Source organism: Echinops telfairi, unplaced genomic scaffold (genome assembly GCF_000313985.2).
Source record: "Echinops telfairi isolate 266 unplaced genomic scaffold, ASM31398v2 ScPeMD7_4225;HRSCAF=4972, whole genome shotgun sequence".
Lineage (NCBI taxonomy): Eukaryota > Metazoa > Chordata > Mammalia > Afrosoricida > Tenrecidae > Echinops > Echinops telfairi.
The window spans coordinates 4,606,428-4,624,138 of record NW_022108124.1 but is presented as its reverse complement, the minus strand read 5'-3'; the positions used below and the strand labels follow the sequence as shown (position 1 = coordinate 4,624,138).

The following is a 17,711-nucleotide window of genomic DNA, read 5'->3' as shown; positions in this document are numbered from 1 at the left end:
CCTACCTTCCCCTTCCCCTCCTGGTATCACTACTCTCATTATCAATCCTGAGGGGTTTATCTGTCCTGGATTTCCTGTTTCCAGCTCTTATCTGTACTTGTAAATATGCCCTGGTCTAGCTGGATTCGTTAGGTAGAATTGGGATCATGATTGGAGGGGGTGGCAGAGCATTAAAGAAATAGAGGAAAGTTGTATGTTTCATTGGGGCTGTACTGAACCCTGACAGGCTTGTCTCTTCCTTGTGACCCTTCTGTTAAGCGGATGGGTTTGGGTCTCCACTCTGCACTGCCCTGCTATTGAGTCTTTGATACCCTAGAGCCTTCATTCACAGAGCTGCACCCTTGAAACATACTCTGCAGCTTAGAATGTAGATTCGCTTGGTTTGAGGATCTTGTGGCCCACTGCTTGGGGGGATTATTATACAGTGCGACACTGAAAGCCCTGTTCCTACCTGATGTTTACTGAGAGTCAATTATGTTGATGATAAGTCATTTATAACTGTGGCTTGAGTAATCACCAATTAAAATTTCCCCCTTAAAACCTGAAATATATGTAGCGATTGCATCTAATAATGTTTTTCTGTTTTAGGGCAAATCATAGTGGTGATTTGGGTAATCGTTTCTCCAAACAATGATAAGCAGAAGTATACGCTGAAAATCAGCCATGACTGCGTGCCAGAACAGGTGATTGCCGAAGCAATCAGGAAAAAGACTCGCAGTATGTTGCTGTCATCTGAGCAATTAAAGCTCTGTGTTTTAGAATATCAGGGCAAGTATATTTTAAAAGTATGTGGATGTGATGAATACTTCCTAGAAAAATATCCTCTGAGTCAGTATAAGGTAAGTAACACTTTTTAACAATAATGATTTTAAATTTAAAAAGTAGTCACACTAGGGAACAGTATTCATATTTTTAGGGCATACTTTTTGAAATATAAATAATCAATATTACTGAGCAATATTTTAAAAGATTTTTTGTCAGTTATTTAATTTGCGAGACTGAGTATGTTAACAGTTGCCAACACCCTGTTGTTGTTGAGTTGATTCCTATTCATGGAGACCTTCTGAGATCAAGTAGAACAGCCCCATTGGGTTTCCATGGCCATACTCTTTACAGAAGCAGACTGTCACAGGACTAGTAGATTCAAACCACTAACCATTCAGTTAGCTGCCACATGCTTTAACCATTGTGCTACTGGGACTCCTTGGCTTTTACACTGTCCCCCAAACATGGGTTGTTTCCTGATTTTTCTCTCCTCATAAAGCAATGTCACAGGAATGTAATTAAAATAGACATTAATTTTAAATCTATTCTGTAATTATTAAAATTTACTATTAATACTGTCTTACTGTTTGAATTTATTTGTTAAATAAATAAGAACCATTATGTATGTATCAAGCATTATTTTATATCTGAGACAAGCATTATGTAAAAATAATTCTGCTTTCAATTTTTAATGCTGTAGTAGGAGATTCTGACTAAGAAAGACGATTGTAATATGTGTACAGTAACACTTACATCGAAACTGTCTTAACTAACATTTCAAAATTCAGACCAATGATAATATATCCATGATTTTACCTGTCTCCTCTTTGTGGCTTTTCTATTGTATTTTAGGTTTTAATAAATCAGGAGATACTTTAATCAAAAAGCAGCAATTTGCCGACTGGACATCAATATAACTTAATAGTATCTAGTGACCAAAAAAACCAACAACCAGACTCACTGCCATCAAATTGATTTTGATAGGCACTTATGAGATACTGTTTTTCGTTCAACAAAAGCAGTTGTTATAATGTGTTTTCTCTGCTCCTTGTTTTAATTCCGGTTTCCTATTTATTTCCATTTAAGAGTTGAACTATAGATTGACTTTAACTTTTTTTTTTTACATATATATAATTTGAATTCATAAGCACTTGTTTGATCCTGTGCTGAACCTTATTCCCAAATGGTAATACTTTCGATGCTATAAATATAGCAAGTGTTATGAAACATGGTTTGATTTATAATGTTTGATTTTTGTTAACTTAGTGTGTAAATTCTCTCATATCCTCCTACATATTGCTTTTAAATGAATAGCCTTACAGGGAATTGCTTTTCCCTCCTTCTGTGATCTCTTACAGTATATACGAAGCTGTATAATGCTTGGAAGGATGCCCAATTTGATGCTGATGGCTAAAGAAAGCCTCTACTCCCAGCTGCCAATGGACTGTTTCACAATGCCATCTTATTCCCGACGCATTTCCACAGCGACACCGTATATGAATGGGGAAACATCAACAAAATCCCTTTGGGTTATCAATAGTGCACTAAGAATAAAAATTCTTTGTGCAACCTATGTGAATGTAAATATTCGAGATATTGACAAGGTAAGGTCAAATGCTGATGCTTATAATACATTAAAAGACTTATATAAAAAGTATATAAGCCTTTTTTATTGAACAATAGTAATAATCTGTTAACCTACAGCATGGTGTTTTCAGATGGCTAGAAAAACACCCAAATCTCTGAAAGTATACATGCAATATATAGTTAATTCTATTTGGGTTTCTGTATACCTCAACTTTTACATAACTCATAAGTCTTTTCATAATTCTGATGCCTATAATTTTAATGTAATAATTAAATTATCCATAGTCTTAAGCTTTTAAAACCAAAAATTGTAGAGAATTAATTTGGCAGCAAAATATGACCCACCCTGGGCTTTTTTTATAGTCTTTATTTATCCTACCTGTAAATATTTCTGTGCTTTGTACAGAAATATTATTGTTTTTGTGGGATCTGAAGAATTCTGCATTCTTCATATCTGTCCTACAAGGTTTTAGGAGAGAAAGTCTGTGAGCCTATATTAACCTTTAGTAGTCTGATGGCCCAATTCTGAATGAATCAATCTGCCAAAAAAATTTTTTTAATCGTTTTATTAGGGGCTCATACAACTCTTATCACAATCCATACATGCATCAATTGTGTAAAGCACATTTGTACATTCATTGCCCTCGTCATGCTCAAAACATTTGCTCTCCACTTAAGCCCCCGGCATTGGGTCCTCATTTTTCCCCTCCCTCCCCACTCCCCCCTCCCTCATGAGCCCTTGATAATTTATAAATTTTTATTTTGTCATATCTTGCCCTGTCCGACGTCTCCCTTCACCCACTTTTCTGTTGTCCGTCCCCCAGGGAGGAGGTCACATATAGTTCCTTGTAATCAGTTCCCTCTTTCCTACCCACTCTCCCTCTACCCTCCCAGTATCGCCACTCACACCACTGGTCCTAAAGGGATCATCCGCCCTGGATTCCCTGTATTTCCAGTTCCTATCTGCACCAGTGTACATCCTCTGGTCTAGCCAGATTTGCAAGGTAGAATTCGTATCATGATAGTGGGGGTGGGGAGGAAGCATTTAGGAACTGGAGGAAAGTTGAATTTTTTATTGTTGCTACATCGCACCCTGACTGGCTCTTCTCCTCCCCGAGACCCCTCTGCAAGGGGATCTCCAGTGGCCTACTAAAGGGCTTTGGGGTCTCCACTCCGCACTCCCCCCATCATTCACTATGTGCCAATAAATATTGTTGAAGAATCTTATATCATTCTTACCCAATTATATGTGTGAAAAAACCAACCAACTGCCATTGAGGCAATCACAACGCAGATCAACCCGATAAGGCAGAGTAGGGCTGTTCCCTAGGTTTTCTGAGACTTTAAGCCTTTACACATAGAGACAGCCTCGTCTTTCTCCCTCAGAGCAGGTGCTGCCGACCCTGCCAGCTAGCAGCCCAATACGTGCCCTCTCCTCCACGAGGGCTCAATGCTTGTGTGAAGAAAAGGAAAACTGAAATGTCTACCAAAATTGAATAGGTTCCCTCATACATATCAGTTACATTTTATATTGCTTGGTATTTGGTTCAGTGTAGCATGTATGTATGTGCTTATGTGTCTGTTTGAGTGTGCGTGGGGGTGTGAGGTGTGGGGGTGCCTGTATTTATATAACCGATTATCATTTGATTGTCATTGAGTAGACTTTATCTCATTGTAACCCTTTAGGACAGAGTAGAGCTGCCCTTGGATTTTGCATTGGTACCTTTTCTCTCTCTCTCTCTCTTTAGATCTATGTTCGAACAGGTATCTACCATGGAGGAGAACCTTTATGTGACAATGTAAACACTCAAAGAGTACCTTGTTCCAATCCCAGGTAAGAAAATATGTGGCATTGTAGTTTTAAAGGACATTTTAGTATTTGACAAAATAATAGCAAAAGTAATGTTTATTACTTAAATCATATAAATTATCTGACACATAAATATAAGGACTTTCTGTCCAATGAATGTCAATCACAGGATCACTTTATTCATTATATTTAAAACTGTATTAGAAAGTTCCTTTTGATTCCAAGTATAGAAGATAGTTGAAGTTCTGTGCTGACGGTTCAGTATATTGGATCCATAAGCCTAGAGTTTTATTCTTTTCTGACCTTCCGCTCATTTACATGGAAAAGTGAGGTATAGCAAACAACTCCAGGTCCTCTGAGGTGATTTCCTTCTAATCCACCAGAAGAGATCATTGTGACGTACATTATGGCATTTGGAAACAAATCAGTTTATTTGTGAGGGAAAATATTATTGGGGATAGTTTTAAGTTATTACCAACTAGATATAATGAGATAAAAGGTCGTATAATCTAACAGCTGGCCATCTTGCCATTTCTTTGTCTTTTTCCATAAAGTCATTTGGGAATAAGAGTCAGTCTTATGAATATAATAGAAATAATAGTTTAAAGAAACAGATTGGTATCGAAGATTAAAGATTAAAGGGAACAGCAATAGAACTAAGGGACTAAATCTCATCATGAATTTAGACTGAGTGCTTGGAAAATCTATTTTAAAAAATGTAGATGTTAGGATTAAGTGGCTAGTGGGAACTACCCTTCTAGAACCTGAGTAAGGTTCAAAGAGGCAGCAGCCCTCCTTAAGCAAGAAGAAGGGAGGTAGTATCAGAGCCCAGCCATCCTTGTAAGAAAGAGACTGGTGAGCTCCTGAAACTAAAACCCTCAACCACCTTTTAGGTCTGGAATTGTACTCCCCTTGCGAGCTCAATTTCCAGCTAAATAATAGGTCTGTATAGGGAAACAATAACACTGGGGGATATACACAACTTGGAATAATCAATCATTTGAGATCAAAAGGGCAGCAATTACCCAAGGACAAAGTTCAGAAGGGTTAGGAAAAAAAGGAATGGAAACAGGGAGGAAATCCATGATATTGCATTGAGGACTACAATGAATGAGATGAAACCAAAAACGAAGGGAAAGTTTCTCATCCTTCATGAACCAGAAAGTACTTCAGGTTAGAAATTATGCTATGGCAACAAACAACTCCAAAATCTTTGTTAAAGCAACATGAGTTTATTTCTTGAAGCATACTGCTTGTCTGTCAGGTTGTGAAGAAAGAATGTAATTGTGGGAAGGAATAGAAAAGCAATACACATGGTGTTTACAAATTTATGGACTACTATAAGCACATTAATACGAGGAGTTCAACAGGCCCGAAGCAAAAATTCCAAAATAGTATGAAGTAGACTTATCCTAGGTGTTTCAAGTAACCAAAATAAACTTAGCTTTACATTAAAAAGCAAGCTAATTTATTATGATTTAAATGTTGGTATTTAAAGCATAAATTCAGGAAGGGCTTCTTTTTCTTTCAGGAATCCTCTTCTTAGTCTAAAGCATGAGTATCTTAGGTAGTATGCCTTGAGACTTTAAGTAAAGTTTTTTTTAATTTTATGTGTTTACAAAAGCAAAAAAAAAAAGAGAGAAATTAATCCAGAGCTTTTATAGTAGCTTGAACAAATCATTGCTGAATCTAAGTGTTTGTTCCATATGCTCCCCCCCCCAACATGCTAAGTAAATCTGATATACTAATGGTTTCCCCTGAAATATTACTAGTTCATCTTCCCAAATAAGAATGAGTGTACTGAAAAAAAAGAATGAGTGTACTATTTGTAACCAGGAGTGGACTTTAGAAGAAGAGAGAAGCATGCTTTGTTAACAGAATATTGAACAACTGGAGTACTAAAATAAAACTTATTTGAACATATAGAATATGTTCTATGAATTATGAGCAATTCGAAAGATTTAGTAATAGTAAATATTCCTAAGTATGTTAGAATAGATCTCTTTAATTTTTCTTAAATCACAGTGGACTTTAAAGTGCCACAGCATTTTTCTCCTCCCAACATTTTTTTAACAACCGTTGTTGTTATTATCTTTAGAATTAATGCTAGGTTCCCCTACTTATCTTTGCCTATAATCAAGCAAAGATGAGAGATTAAATAGAATTTATTTTACCAATGAAGTTTATACCTTAGTTTGGCAAGTTCAAAATGAAATTATCAGACCATTTTATTGTTAATTTAGCTTTAGTCTGTTCATAGTCAAAGAATAGAAGAGCGTTATTAAGAAGGCATTTGAAAAGTTTTCCAAGTTAATTATAGCTAATCACTTTACTAATGTTATATCATGTAATCCTCACAATAACCGTATGAAGGTAGGTGTAGTTGTTAGCCCATTTCACAAATGAGGAAATAGTGATGGGGGGAGGAGGGCCAGACATTCGGTGAAACCTTCAGACTACTACGCACAGTACGACTTAAGAGTCATTAATCTTGACTGTTGCTATGATGTATTTCACAAATAAACACTATTGTTCTCTTTACAAATCATATACCAAATATAGACATTATTTCACATGTAGTATTCAGTAAAGTGAAGGGACTGTGCCATAAAATTGTGGATAATTTCTTTCTTTTTTTAAAATCATTTTATTGGGGGCTGTGAATAATTTCTTATGTCTCTTTTGTAGTAACTTTTTCCTCATTATGAACATCATTATATTGCACCTTGTGAAGTGGTTTTCCTTTTCAATTTTTTTTTAAATTTATTAAATACTTTTATTGGGGGCTCTTGCAGCTCTTATCATAGTCCATACATTCATCCATTTTCAAGCACATTTGTATATATGTTGTCATTCTCATTTGCAAAGCATTTTCTTTCTACTTGAGCCCTTGATAGCAGCTTCTCATGTTATTTTCCCTCCCTACCCCACTCTCCTGCCCTCATGAACCCTTGATAAATTATAGATTATTATTTTCATATCTTACATCATCCTCTGTCTCCCTTGACCTATGTTTCAGTTGTTCTTCCCCTGGGAGGGGGCTGTATGTCAATCCTTGTGATTGATTCCTCCTTTCTCCCCTCCCCTTCCCCTTCCCCTCCTGGTGTCACTAGTCTCATTACTGGTCCTGAGGGGTTCATCTGTCCTGGATTCCCTGTGTTTCCAGCTCTGATCTGTACCTGTGTACATGCTCTGGTCTAGTCAGATTGGTAAGGTAGACTTGAGGTCATGATAGTTGGGGGGCAGGAAGCCTTAAAGAATTAGAGGGAAAAGTATATTTCATCAGTGCTACACTGCACCCTGACTGGCTCATCTGAAGTAGTTTTTCTTTCATTCTGTGTACTTTCTAGTTTAATTGGCTCTTCTGAATAAAACTATATAATATATCAAAGTAATTAAATATAGTTGTAATCATAATATGAATTCTCATTGTCTCTTGTTTTGTTTCTCTATATTATTTGTCTTTTAAGAAATTTCTCTTGTACAAATGTACAAAAAGTATACAGATCACAATTGTACAGCTCAGTGAGCTTTCACAAAGTGAGGACCTATATAAACCCCAGTGTTAGTCAAGACAGAACATTACCATCGCTCCTAAAGCCCCTTCCCAATCCATTAACTTTTTCTTTTCCCCCACATAACCAATATCTTGACTTCTAGCAATAATAATTTTACCTGGTTTTGAATATTTTATAACTAGATTAAAGCAATAGGAGTCTTTTGTGCCCAGCTCCTTTCATTCAATATTGTGTTGATACAATTCATCTGTGTTGTAAATAACTGCTGTTTATTGTCATTAGTATCCTATTCTTTAGTCTATTGTTGGATATGTTGGTTATTTGCAGTTTGCAGATATTATAAGTAATTCTGCTATGAATATTCCATGTACCATTACACACATTTCTGCGACTTTGTGTTTGTAGTTAGAGCTACATTCGATGCCATTGAGTCAGTTTTGACCCATGGCAACCCTAAGCACAACAGAGCGAAACACTGCCAGGCCCTGAGCCATGCTCACATTGTTTTTATGCTCGCGCCCATTGTGGGAGCCTCTGGGTCAGACTCTCTGTGAGGCCTTCCTCTCTTTTGCTGCCCCTCAGATTTACCAAGCATGAAGTCCTTCTCCGGGGACTAATGTCTCTTGATAACATGTCCAAAGTATGCCAGAAAAAGTCTTGCCATCCTAGCCCTAAGGAGCACTGTGGCCATTCTTCTTAAAAAATAGAAATTAGAGCTGGTAGTTTTAGTAAATTCTACTTTCCAAATGAGTTGTTAACAAATGACACCAGCACTGACATGTATGCACCGTGCTGTTGCTACCCATCCTTCCCACCCTTTGTTCCATCCCGTCTTTCTAACTATAGCCCCTCTCCTGTCCTCTGGGATTTCTTTTAAGATTTTGGTTGGTACGTCCTAGATGGCAAACAAATAGCATTGCCTCTTTATTTGTGGCCTCCACTTGAATATGCATTGTGAACTGCCTGTTCTTGTCAGTCTCTTGCCTATTTTATTTTGGTTTGGTTTTTTTCCTTTTGTTGTTGTTTGTTTTTGGTTTTTTTGCTTTATAGGAATTGTTTACATGTCTAGATAAAGCCTTTTTTTTTGATAAATTCTTTGTCTTTGAACTTTTCCATAGGTGGAATGAATGGCTGAATTATGACATATACATTCCCGATCTCCCCCGCGCTGCCCGGCTTTGCCTTTCCATTTGTTCGGTGAAAGGCCGCAAGGGCGCGAAGGAGGTAAAGGGTCCAGAAGGGAGCATGCAACTGACTTCTCAAAGTCCCATGACTCTGTGGGTTGAATTTTTCTTGAAAAACAAAAATTATTTTTCTCTATTTAAATAAAAGTTTGCAAATCAAGTATTTTGGAAGTTTAATAAATATGTGAATTGCAGAATATCTGAGGCCAGTTTATTTATGATGAGAGAGTTACGAGTTCACTCTAATCCAGTTCTTTAAATATAAAAATACCACAAGCAAATATCTGTTATGTGTTTGCATACAAATGTGTGTCATGCATGCTTTCCAACTTATAAATAAAATACGTGTAATTTCTAATGAAAAAGAGGAAAGAACATGTTTGTAGTTTGAGAAATTAGGATGACCTTTTGTAGATGTCAAAGTCAGATTATTATAGAAAGAGTGGGTTGTTGAGTTCTTCTCTCTAGGGAAGTGCATGTCATTGTGAAATGCTTTATTTATCATTTGATGCCAGGGAGTGAATATTTTTCTCTGGTTTTTAGGAACACTGTCCATTGGCCTGGGGAAATATAAACCTGTTTGATTACACAGATACTCTCGTATCTGGAAAAATGGCTCTGAATCTTTGGTCAGTACCTCATGGATTAGAAGATTTACTGAACCCTATTGGTGTTACTGGATCAAACCCAAATAAGGTAAGTTTTTATTTCAAAATGCTTTTTTAACATAAATGAGAACATTTTCCCCTTTTTTTGATAATCAAGCACAATATATATGGTAACATCTTTTCCTTCTCATAGGAAACTCCATGCTTAGAACTGGAGTTTGACTGGTTCAGCAGTGTGGTAAAGTTTCCAGATATGTCTGTGATTGAAGAGCATGCCAATTGGTCTGTGTCCCGAGAAGCAGGATTTAATTACTCCCATGCAGGACTGGTAAGGCCGGTCACTGAGGTTGCTTATGTGTGTTAGCCCTCATCCCGGGATTTCGGTATACGTTCTTTGTACTGGAAAGGTTTTGTGTATGTTCAGTATACTGGCAGAGATACCAGGGGCTCCTGGACAGCTAGGCATTGTTATATAGTTTTCTATTTATGAGTATCATTCACTGCAGTTTTAACTCTTAAATAATTTACTCAGGGTCCTAGCCTTCCCTCATTCACTTAACAAATACTTATTGAATGCTAACTATATATAATGCATTGTGAGACACATTAGCTAATAGAGTTGTGGAAAAAGCAAATCTACCTTATGTTTATAATGTAGTGGTAAAAATCGGCATTAAACAAGTTAAAGCACATAGTAGGACTATAAATCACAGTAGATGTCATGAATGAAAGAGACAGATGTATACCTGGAAAGACTAACTGAGGGTCAGAAGGGAAAGGCTAAATTCATATATGTTGGGATTCAGAAAATACATCTCTGAGACAGTATATTTGAAGTTGAGACTAAAGTATATCTATATTGTTGATCTTTTTCATATACTGAAATGTCGAACTTTGAGGTAGAGGAAATGGCAAAATCTTTGCATTATAGTCTAGACGTCCAGAAAAGAGTATGTATGTAACTTGAATCATTGATCTGGTTAACTTGGCCATAACCTTGGAACCACAATATAGCTGGGCCTAAAGGCTATTAATTCTTCCTTACTTTTCAAGGCCAAAGGTGTCAGTGTTAAGGCAAAGGGATATTTTTACTCTTTGGTATCTCTTTCTCCCCGTTTCCAAATGTATCACTTTTTCTTTGGCCTGTTTGGATATCACAGATAGTTTAGCCAAGGAACAGAGGGGCCAAGAGGCCCTAAAATAAGCCAACCCCAGAAACAAGACCACAACAGTATAAAAGCACCCAGATGCAGCCTGGAATACTGCACTTAGGAACTTCATTCATTCACAGCTAGTGGTCCCAGTAAGGAATATACCAATCCTGTGGGTAAACTGAGTTATACCAATATCTTTACTGTATATATACTGTTAGCAGTACATATGTAGAAGCTATTTTGGCAAGTACAAATGAATATAAAATCTTTACTTTTGGAAACTGATGGTGGTAGCAAAATACTGCTTGATGTGATTGAACTACTAAATGATATATGTATTAACTCCCAATTAATAAATAAATAAAAATCTCAAGAACTCATTACTGAGTTCAATAGGATAATAAAACCAGTTCATTTTATTGGTATTTAAAAGTACATATTTTAATTGAAAAACATAACCACTATACTGTAAGCTTAATTCCCTGTTGGTAATAATCCTAGCATTTATTTTGTGTTTACCTTGTACCAAACACTGTACCAATCACTTTTTATATATTATCTTATTTAATTTTAGTAACAGCCTCTGTGAATCTGGGAACTATTTTAATCTCTGCTTTTTAATCCTATTCTGTTGTATCAGTAAAAAATCCAAGACTTACAGAGTTTAAATAACTTGTACAGTGTTACTGTTTAATAAGTGGTATATCTCTTACACTTAACTATTCTGGAGTAGCAAAACAGGAATTCTTAAGTTATGACATAGGGTTTAAAATCCTGATAGACATTTTCATAAAAGTTCTGTTAAAAAAAATCAAAAGACTGCATTCACTGCCATCGAGTCAGCGCTGACTCATTGCAACCCTACAGGACAGAGTAGGACTGCCCGATAAGGCTGTCCATCTTTACACATGCAGACTGGCAGCATGCATATCTTTCTCTTGTGGCTGGTGGGTTTCAACTGTTGACCTTTCCATTAGCTATTATACCACCAAGACACCTTAAAATGCCCATAGCCAATCCAGTTTGTTATGAACTGAATCCAATTAATTAACTGAATTGCAAGCAACAAGTCATTTTAAAACTCACTGGTGAAATATTTTATTCATTTCATAAACACATTGATGTTTTATGTTTCGGAGAAAATTTATAAATTCTTTTATAAAAGAATAAAACCTAACCCTGCCTTTCAATTATCATTTGGGAGAAAAATGTATTATATGAACCTAAGATACATTTGGTTATTAGTTTTCCTTTATCTTCAAATATTTTAGCCCATCATTGTAGGAAATATTTTATCATTGTTTATCCTTTATTCCAAGGATGCTTTTAAAAAAAGGACAGAATAGAGCGATTTACTAATAAAATAATTCTTCACTATTATATCATCCTTAAGCTTTCTTATTGCATTTTTCTCTATATTACAGTATCTTTCCAGAGATACAAAAGAAGACTAGGAACATTGTTTTCTCTTGGCTTTCAATGGAAACAGTTGAGAATTCAGGATGTCTCATTTCTACCCATAATGCCAAAGGGAAGAAAACTAATAGATGTTTCAGCGCAGTTTTTGTGGTAAAATTAGGTGCCTCAGCTGTTATTTTGATCAGCTTATACTCGAGTATATATGGTATTAGACAAATCGTAATATTGATACAAAGTGATACCAGCACTTCCAGAGCAGAGTTTCTCAGTCTCAGCACTATTGACCTTTTTTAAGTGTGGTGGGGGGAGGTGGAGTGCTGGCAAGTAATTCCCTTTATAGAGCCTGTCTTGTGCATTTTCAGTGCTTAACACCATCCATACCCTCAACTCAATAGGTACCAATAGCATCACCGGCAGCCACCCTAACCTGTGACAACCAAAATTTCACCAGACATACTAAAGGTTCTCATTCTTTAATGCCTTTAAAGGTTCTTTAAATGCAGTGGTGAAATTGATCATAAGTTAAATAGAAAATAATGTTATCCTAGGTGAATTTTCTCAAACACTAGAGTTTAGTTCTAAGGCCCTGGAGGAAATAGGATAGTCACATTCAACTAATCCTTCAGCAGGCAGAACATTGCCCTGTACTATTTTATGACAAAATGTGAAGGTGACTAGAATAAACTTAGGTTCATCATTCTGTTTGCTGTATGTAAGCGTTAAAAGAGAAATGTTTTACAGTTATCAAGCTAAAAAGAGGGCCATGCTCTCCTCAACGAAATCATGAGCCCCCAATGTCTTCGAAAGTATTGCTTGTTGTCAATGCAACTACAAAGAAAACCAGAATGGATGATAAACTAGAAGCAATAATATATACTTAGAACCTAGAATCAGTATTCCAGGATTATAAAAGTATAAGGTAATAAAATAATACAAAAGAGTCCATTGACCCAAAATGATAAACAGCATTAGCTATTTAGCTATCACTTCCTGGTAAACTGAGGGTTAAGTATTTGTTAGCTCTTTCCTGGACTATTGCCATTGCCTTTTCACAGGGCTTCCTCCTTCCCCCAAGCAGCCAAAGTAATCTTTATGAGACAAGTCAACTCATGGCATTCCTCTTATAAATAGCTTTCCCTAAAAATAAAACGTTTTTAACTCTGACCTCCAAATTTTACATGCTCTGAATACCACCTCCTGGCACTTCTCTCCATTGTCTACTGGGCTTCAGTCTCACTGCCCTTTTTCCTGTTCCTCTTTCACACTGCACGCTCCCCCTCAGAACCCTTGAACCGTTGTCCTCCACTGAAATAGCCCTTTCCCCTGATCTTAGTATGGATGGTCCCTTCATGTTATTTGGATATCACATAAATGTGACCTTCTGAGAGAGGGCATATGCAAACACCCATTCTAGAGTAGCCATTTACTCCTACTCTGCCACATCACCCTGAGTACTCATATCAACTCTCTGGTATTTTCATAGTGTTTATTTGCCGTCCCCCTAGAACAAAGATTCTCTTAATACCAGACCTTTTGCCATCTTATGGGGCCAACAGCAAGAATACAGTAAGCACACTATGTATGCTTAATAAATACTTCCTGAGTTACTGAGAGCCAGTAAAACTTCTTTATGCTTCTGGTTAAATTAACAGCAGATAAAACTAAGAAACATGACAGTTTGATTTTTCTTTTGTTGTTGTTTGAGGTGCCATCCAATCAATCCAAATCATAGCAGCCCCAGTGACAGAGAAGAACTAGTCCTCCGGGCTTCCGAGACTGCCATCGTTGTGCAGGCAGAGCTCCAGGTCTTTCACACACACGCGGCTCCCAGATGGGTTCAAACCACCAAGGCCCCCGTGAACAGCTGAGCACCCAGCCATTGCACCAGCAGGACTCTCTGATTTAACTTCCAGTCTTCAGAAATATATACAACCCATTCTAAAGAGTTCCTTGTTTTGTATAATGGGTCCATAACTACTCCCCACTCACGATAGAACTAGTATATTTCTATTTGGAGCCCAGGTAGTATAGTGGTTACCCTTTGGGCGACTACTCGCAAGGTCAGCAGGTCAAAACCACTAACCCCTTGTACAGAATGATAAGGCTTTCTACTCCCATTTAGAATTGCCATCTCGGAAACCCACAGGAGCAATTCTACTCTGTCCTATGGGGTCGCTTTGAGTCAGAATTGATTTGATGGCAGTGAGTTTGGTTTGAGTTTGAGATACCTCTATTTAAGTCATAGGGTAATAGGAAGGGACTGCATCAAGAAGAGAAGTTGTTCATGACTAACCTCTAGTATATCTGGTGCCTTATCCTGACTCACCTTGGAAATTACTATCCTAATTAACCAATGATGAGGTTAACCAAGACCAAATTTACTGGCCTTATTGTACAAATGCTGTCTTCAATTGGAGCTTTCCTATCCATGAGAATAAAGTTTTACTATGAGACTACACTCTCTCACAATTAAACAATACAAATCTTATTAAAAGATTATTTTTAATAGATCACTTATGAATCCAGGGGGGGAAATATGATAAAGAAATTATTTTATTTTGCAGAGTAACAGACTAGCTAGAGACAATGAATTAAGAGAAAATGACAAAGAACAGCTTCGAGCAATTTGTACACGAGATCCTCTATCTGAAATCACTGAGCAAGAAAAAGATTTTCTGTGGAGCCATAGGTAAGTGTAAGATGCAAATTCTCTGTCCTTTCTTGTCTTACAGAAAAAGAGCTAACTGTGTCTGGTCCTGCCATGTTACCCCCATAAGTATATGAGTAAATAGGGCATAATTTACATCTTTGGTGTTTGTTGTACAAACATCATCTTTTTTAAAAACTAGGATATATATTAATATTTCTAGAAAAGCACACTGCCTGGTATACTTATCTTGCACCTTAAAAATCCCTAAGACATTCTTAGGATTTGCTTTCTTTAATATAAGAGCCCCTCCGCTTCTCCCCACCCCCCACCAATGGCCTATGCTTTTGGATCAGTATAATTGTGGTTTAGTTGGTCTAGGTCAGAGGTCAGCCAGCAGCGGCTCATGAGCCAGATACAGCTCTTTCGGTATGTACATGTGGCTCTGAAGTAAAATTGAAAAAATTCAGAGGGTATTATTCATATATTGGTGACTTCACTCATTTGTAAACATCTATTATGGCTCTCGAATAATTTTTAAATTATTGTGAGGGACAGGATTGGATCTTCCATTTCGAAAGTTTACTGACCCCTCGTCTAGATATTACAGTATTATAATTTTTAGGAGTTCCTTTTCATTTTTCTTTCTTCCTTAAGTTTCCGTAGAGTAATAGTATAATGACGGAACCTGCTATTTGGTAAATATCCACTAGTATACCTAATAAAGCCATTGCAGTGCATTTCTGCAGAGTCCATTAAAAACATAAATTGTGTCTAGCTACCAGAATTGATCTAGTGATACTTCTTAGGGTTCATCTTGCATAAATAATTAAATAATATGAGCTATATAAAGAATGTTCTAAAATGTATTTATAATTTTGCTGAACTTTTTTGATCAACTTTTTTTTTCCCACTAAATACTTGGCTTCTAGTAGTATTGGGGACTTCCTAGCTATTATAGCTGTGTCTGAGTGTGTATGAGGAGGGTCTCAAGAAATTCAAAATGGACGTTTAATTCCACTTTCCACAAAATTTTTGAAGCACTTTTATATATGTAAATATCTATCAAATTAAATGCAGACTTCTTCTGATGGTTTAAGAAAGCTAGTCATGGTAAGAATGATTTTTAAAATGTCTAGAACTTCATAAAGATTGTGTAATAAGACAAGATCTAGAAATCTAGGCCTTTAGAATAACATCAAGAATGTATTTTGTTTTGCCTTTCCCATCCAGACACTATTGTGTAACTATCCCTGAAATTCTGCCCAAATTGCTCCTGTCTGTTAAATGGAATTCTAGAGATGAAGTAGCCCAGGTAAATGTATGCTTGATATTACTGAGTAAGTATTATGCAAAGATGGTCTCACCTAAAATCTTTTTTTATCAGAAACTCTGGAAAAACATAAAAGATGAAAGAGACTATGTTTTGAGTTCATTAATAAGGGTAATACAGTGGAACAAAGTATCATTCATGCTGCTTCCATAGATAAAATTACTCCAAATGGAATATTTTCAGCACTATGTTAATAATGGGTCTTTATTTAAATTAATGCTAAAATAAGTTACGACAGTGTTTTATAGGATTCATTGAAAACTGTCTTTGCGTGTCCAGTCTGACTGTGGCTGTTCACATGCAGATGTACTGCTTGGTGAAAGACTGGCCTCCGATCAAGCCTGAACAGGCCATGGAACTGCTGGACTGTAATTACCCAGACCCCATGGTTCGAGGTTTTGCTGTGCGCTGTTTGGAAAAATATTTAACAGATGACAAGCTTTCTCAGTACCTAATTCAGCTAGTGCAGGTAAAATAGCAAGGTTGTATTCTAAATCCATGCTACCTCCAAAACCCACTCACTGTATTAACTGATGATGTATTTTTTTCACAGACACACACAAAAATTCATTTTATTTAAAGTAGTGTTTACTCTCTGAAAATGTACTTTAACTCCAGCGCTGCAAAGACATTGCCTGGTTTATGTGAAATTGTCTTATTTTTCAATCACATAGGTCCTAAAATATGAACAATATTTGGATAACCTGCTTGTGAGGTTTTTACTTAAGAAAGCTTTGACTAATCAAAGGATTGGACACTTTTTCTTTTGGCATTTGAAGTAAGTCAACTTACTTTCCCATTCATTTTATGTTAGCGTAGTTACTCTCTAAATGTGTGTGTGTGTATTCAGCATAATATAATGTGTTGTATATGCAAATACCACGTGTTATATATGTAAGCACATGGTACATATGTAAGCACATGGTACATATGTACTTTTGGGTTTGGTTAACTGAAAAAGTTTCCCAGACATAAAACATTGCTACCAGAAATATTGCTCCAAAATAATAGAGGCATTTATGCAACAAAAATATCAAAATGTGAGATTATGGCTTCTTAACATACCCTCCCTCTGGCTTTGTATGCTTCTTAAGCAGTGTTCCCATCTCTCAAGCCTTCCAAAGCGTTCTGTGCTCTTTCATGTACACAGTGTCAAAATGGCAGTTTGAGTGTCCTCTGGGATTAAATCACGTGACTCTTCAATGTTCTTTGAGTGTTGGGAATAGAAACTGTAAAGGGAAAAAAACAAGGCTGTAGGGTAGATGAGATAAGGTTTTCCAGGAAAATTTTCCTTGACAGCCCCTGGCAAGAATGTGCCCAGTGCATCATAGTAATGGAAAGAAAGTCCTTGGGGCAACTTGCCTTTTTCTCACCACTGCAGTTTTCAGTTTTCCCAGCACTTCATAATAAACCCTCATGTGGGTCCTGCATCCTTTGGAGGAAAGAAATCTATCAGGATTACCCACTTTTAGGAAGAACTAGATGGGGTCCAGGTTCCACTATCAACTAACTACTCTGAAATGGATCACAATAGAAGATCTTGAGTAGAGTGGGAGAAAAATGTGGAACAAAATTCGAAATTATGAAAGAGAGAGAGCAACAGGTGGGACCACCAAGACTATGACTCCTTCGTCACCCTTTAGTTCTTGAACTGAACTCACACCGTGTTAGAATAGCCCCCCCCCC

At 36.7% G+C, this 17,711-nt stretch overlaps 1 protein-coding gene across 3 annotated transcripts in view; it reads left to right on the top strand.

The window, feature by feature from the left end:
* Nucleotides 1-17,711, top strand: part of PIK3CA (phosphatidylinositol-4,5-bisphosphate 3-kinase catalytic subunit alpha) — an 82,227-nt gene that overhangs the window by 45,354 nt on the left and 19,162 nt on the right. For all 3 annotated transcript variants that reach the window (XR_006680535.1, XM_004708597.4, XM_045295032.1), the window contains exons 4-13: nucleotides 589-839; nucleotides 2,124-2,369; nucleotides 4,101-4,186; nucleotides 8,799-8,904; nucleotides 9,408-9,560; nucleotides 9,666-9,800; nucleotides 14,610-14,734; nucleotides 15,926-16,007; nucleotides 16,330-16,494; nucleotides 16,700-16,803. Coding sequence is in view for 2 of the 3 variants with exons in the window: in XM_004708597.4 (XP_004708654.1) it covers nucleotides 589-839; nucleotides 2,124-2,369; nucleotides 4,101-4,186; nucleotides 8,799-8,904; nucleotides 9,408-9,560; nucleotides 9,666-9,800; nucleotides 14,610-14,734; nucleotides 15,926-16,007; nucleotides 16,330-16,494; nucleotides 16,700-16,803 (1,453 nt within the window). In the remaining variant the exon portion in view is untranslated. The remainder of the gene's footprint in view (nucleotides 1-588; nucleotides 840-2,123; nucleotides 2,370-4,100; nucleotides 4,187-8,798; nucleotides 8,905-9,407; nucleotides 9,561-9,665; nucleotides 9,801-14,609; nucleotides 14,735-15,925; nucleotides 16,008-16,329; nucleotides 16,495-16,699; nucleotides 16,804-17,711) is intronic.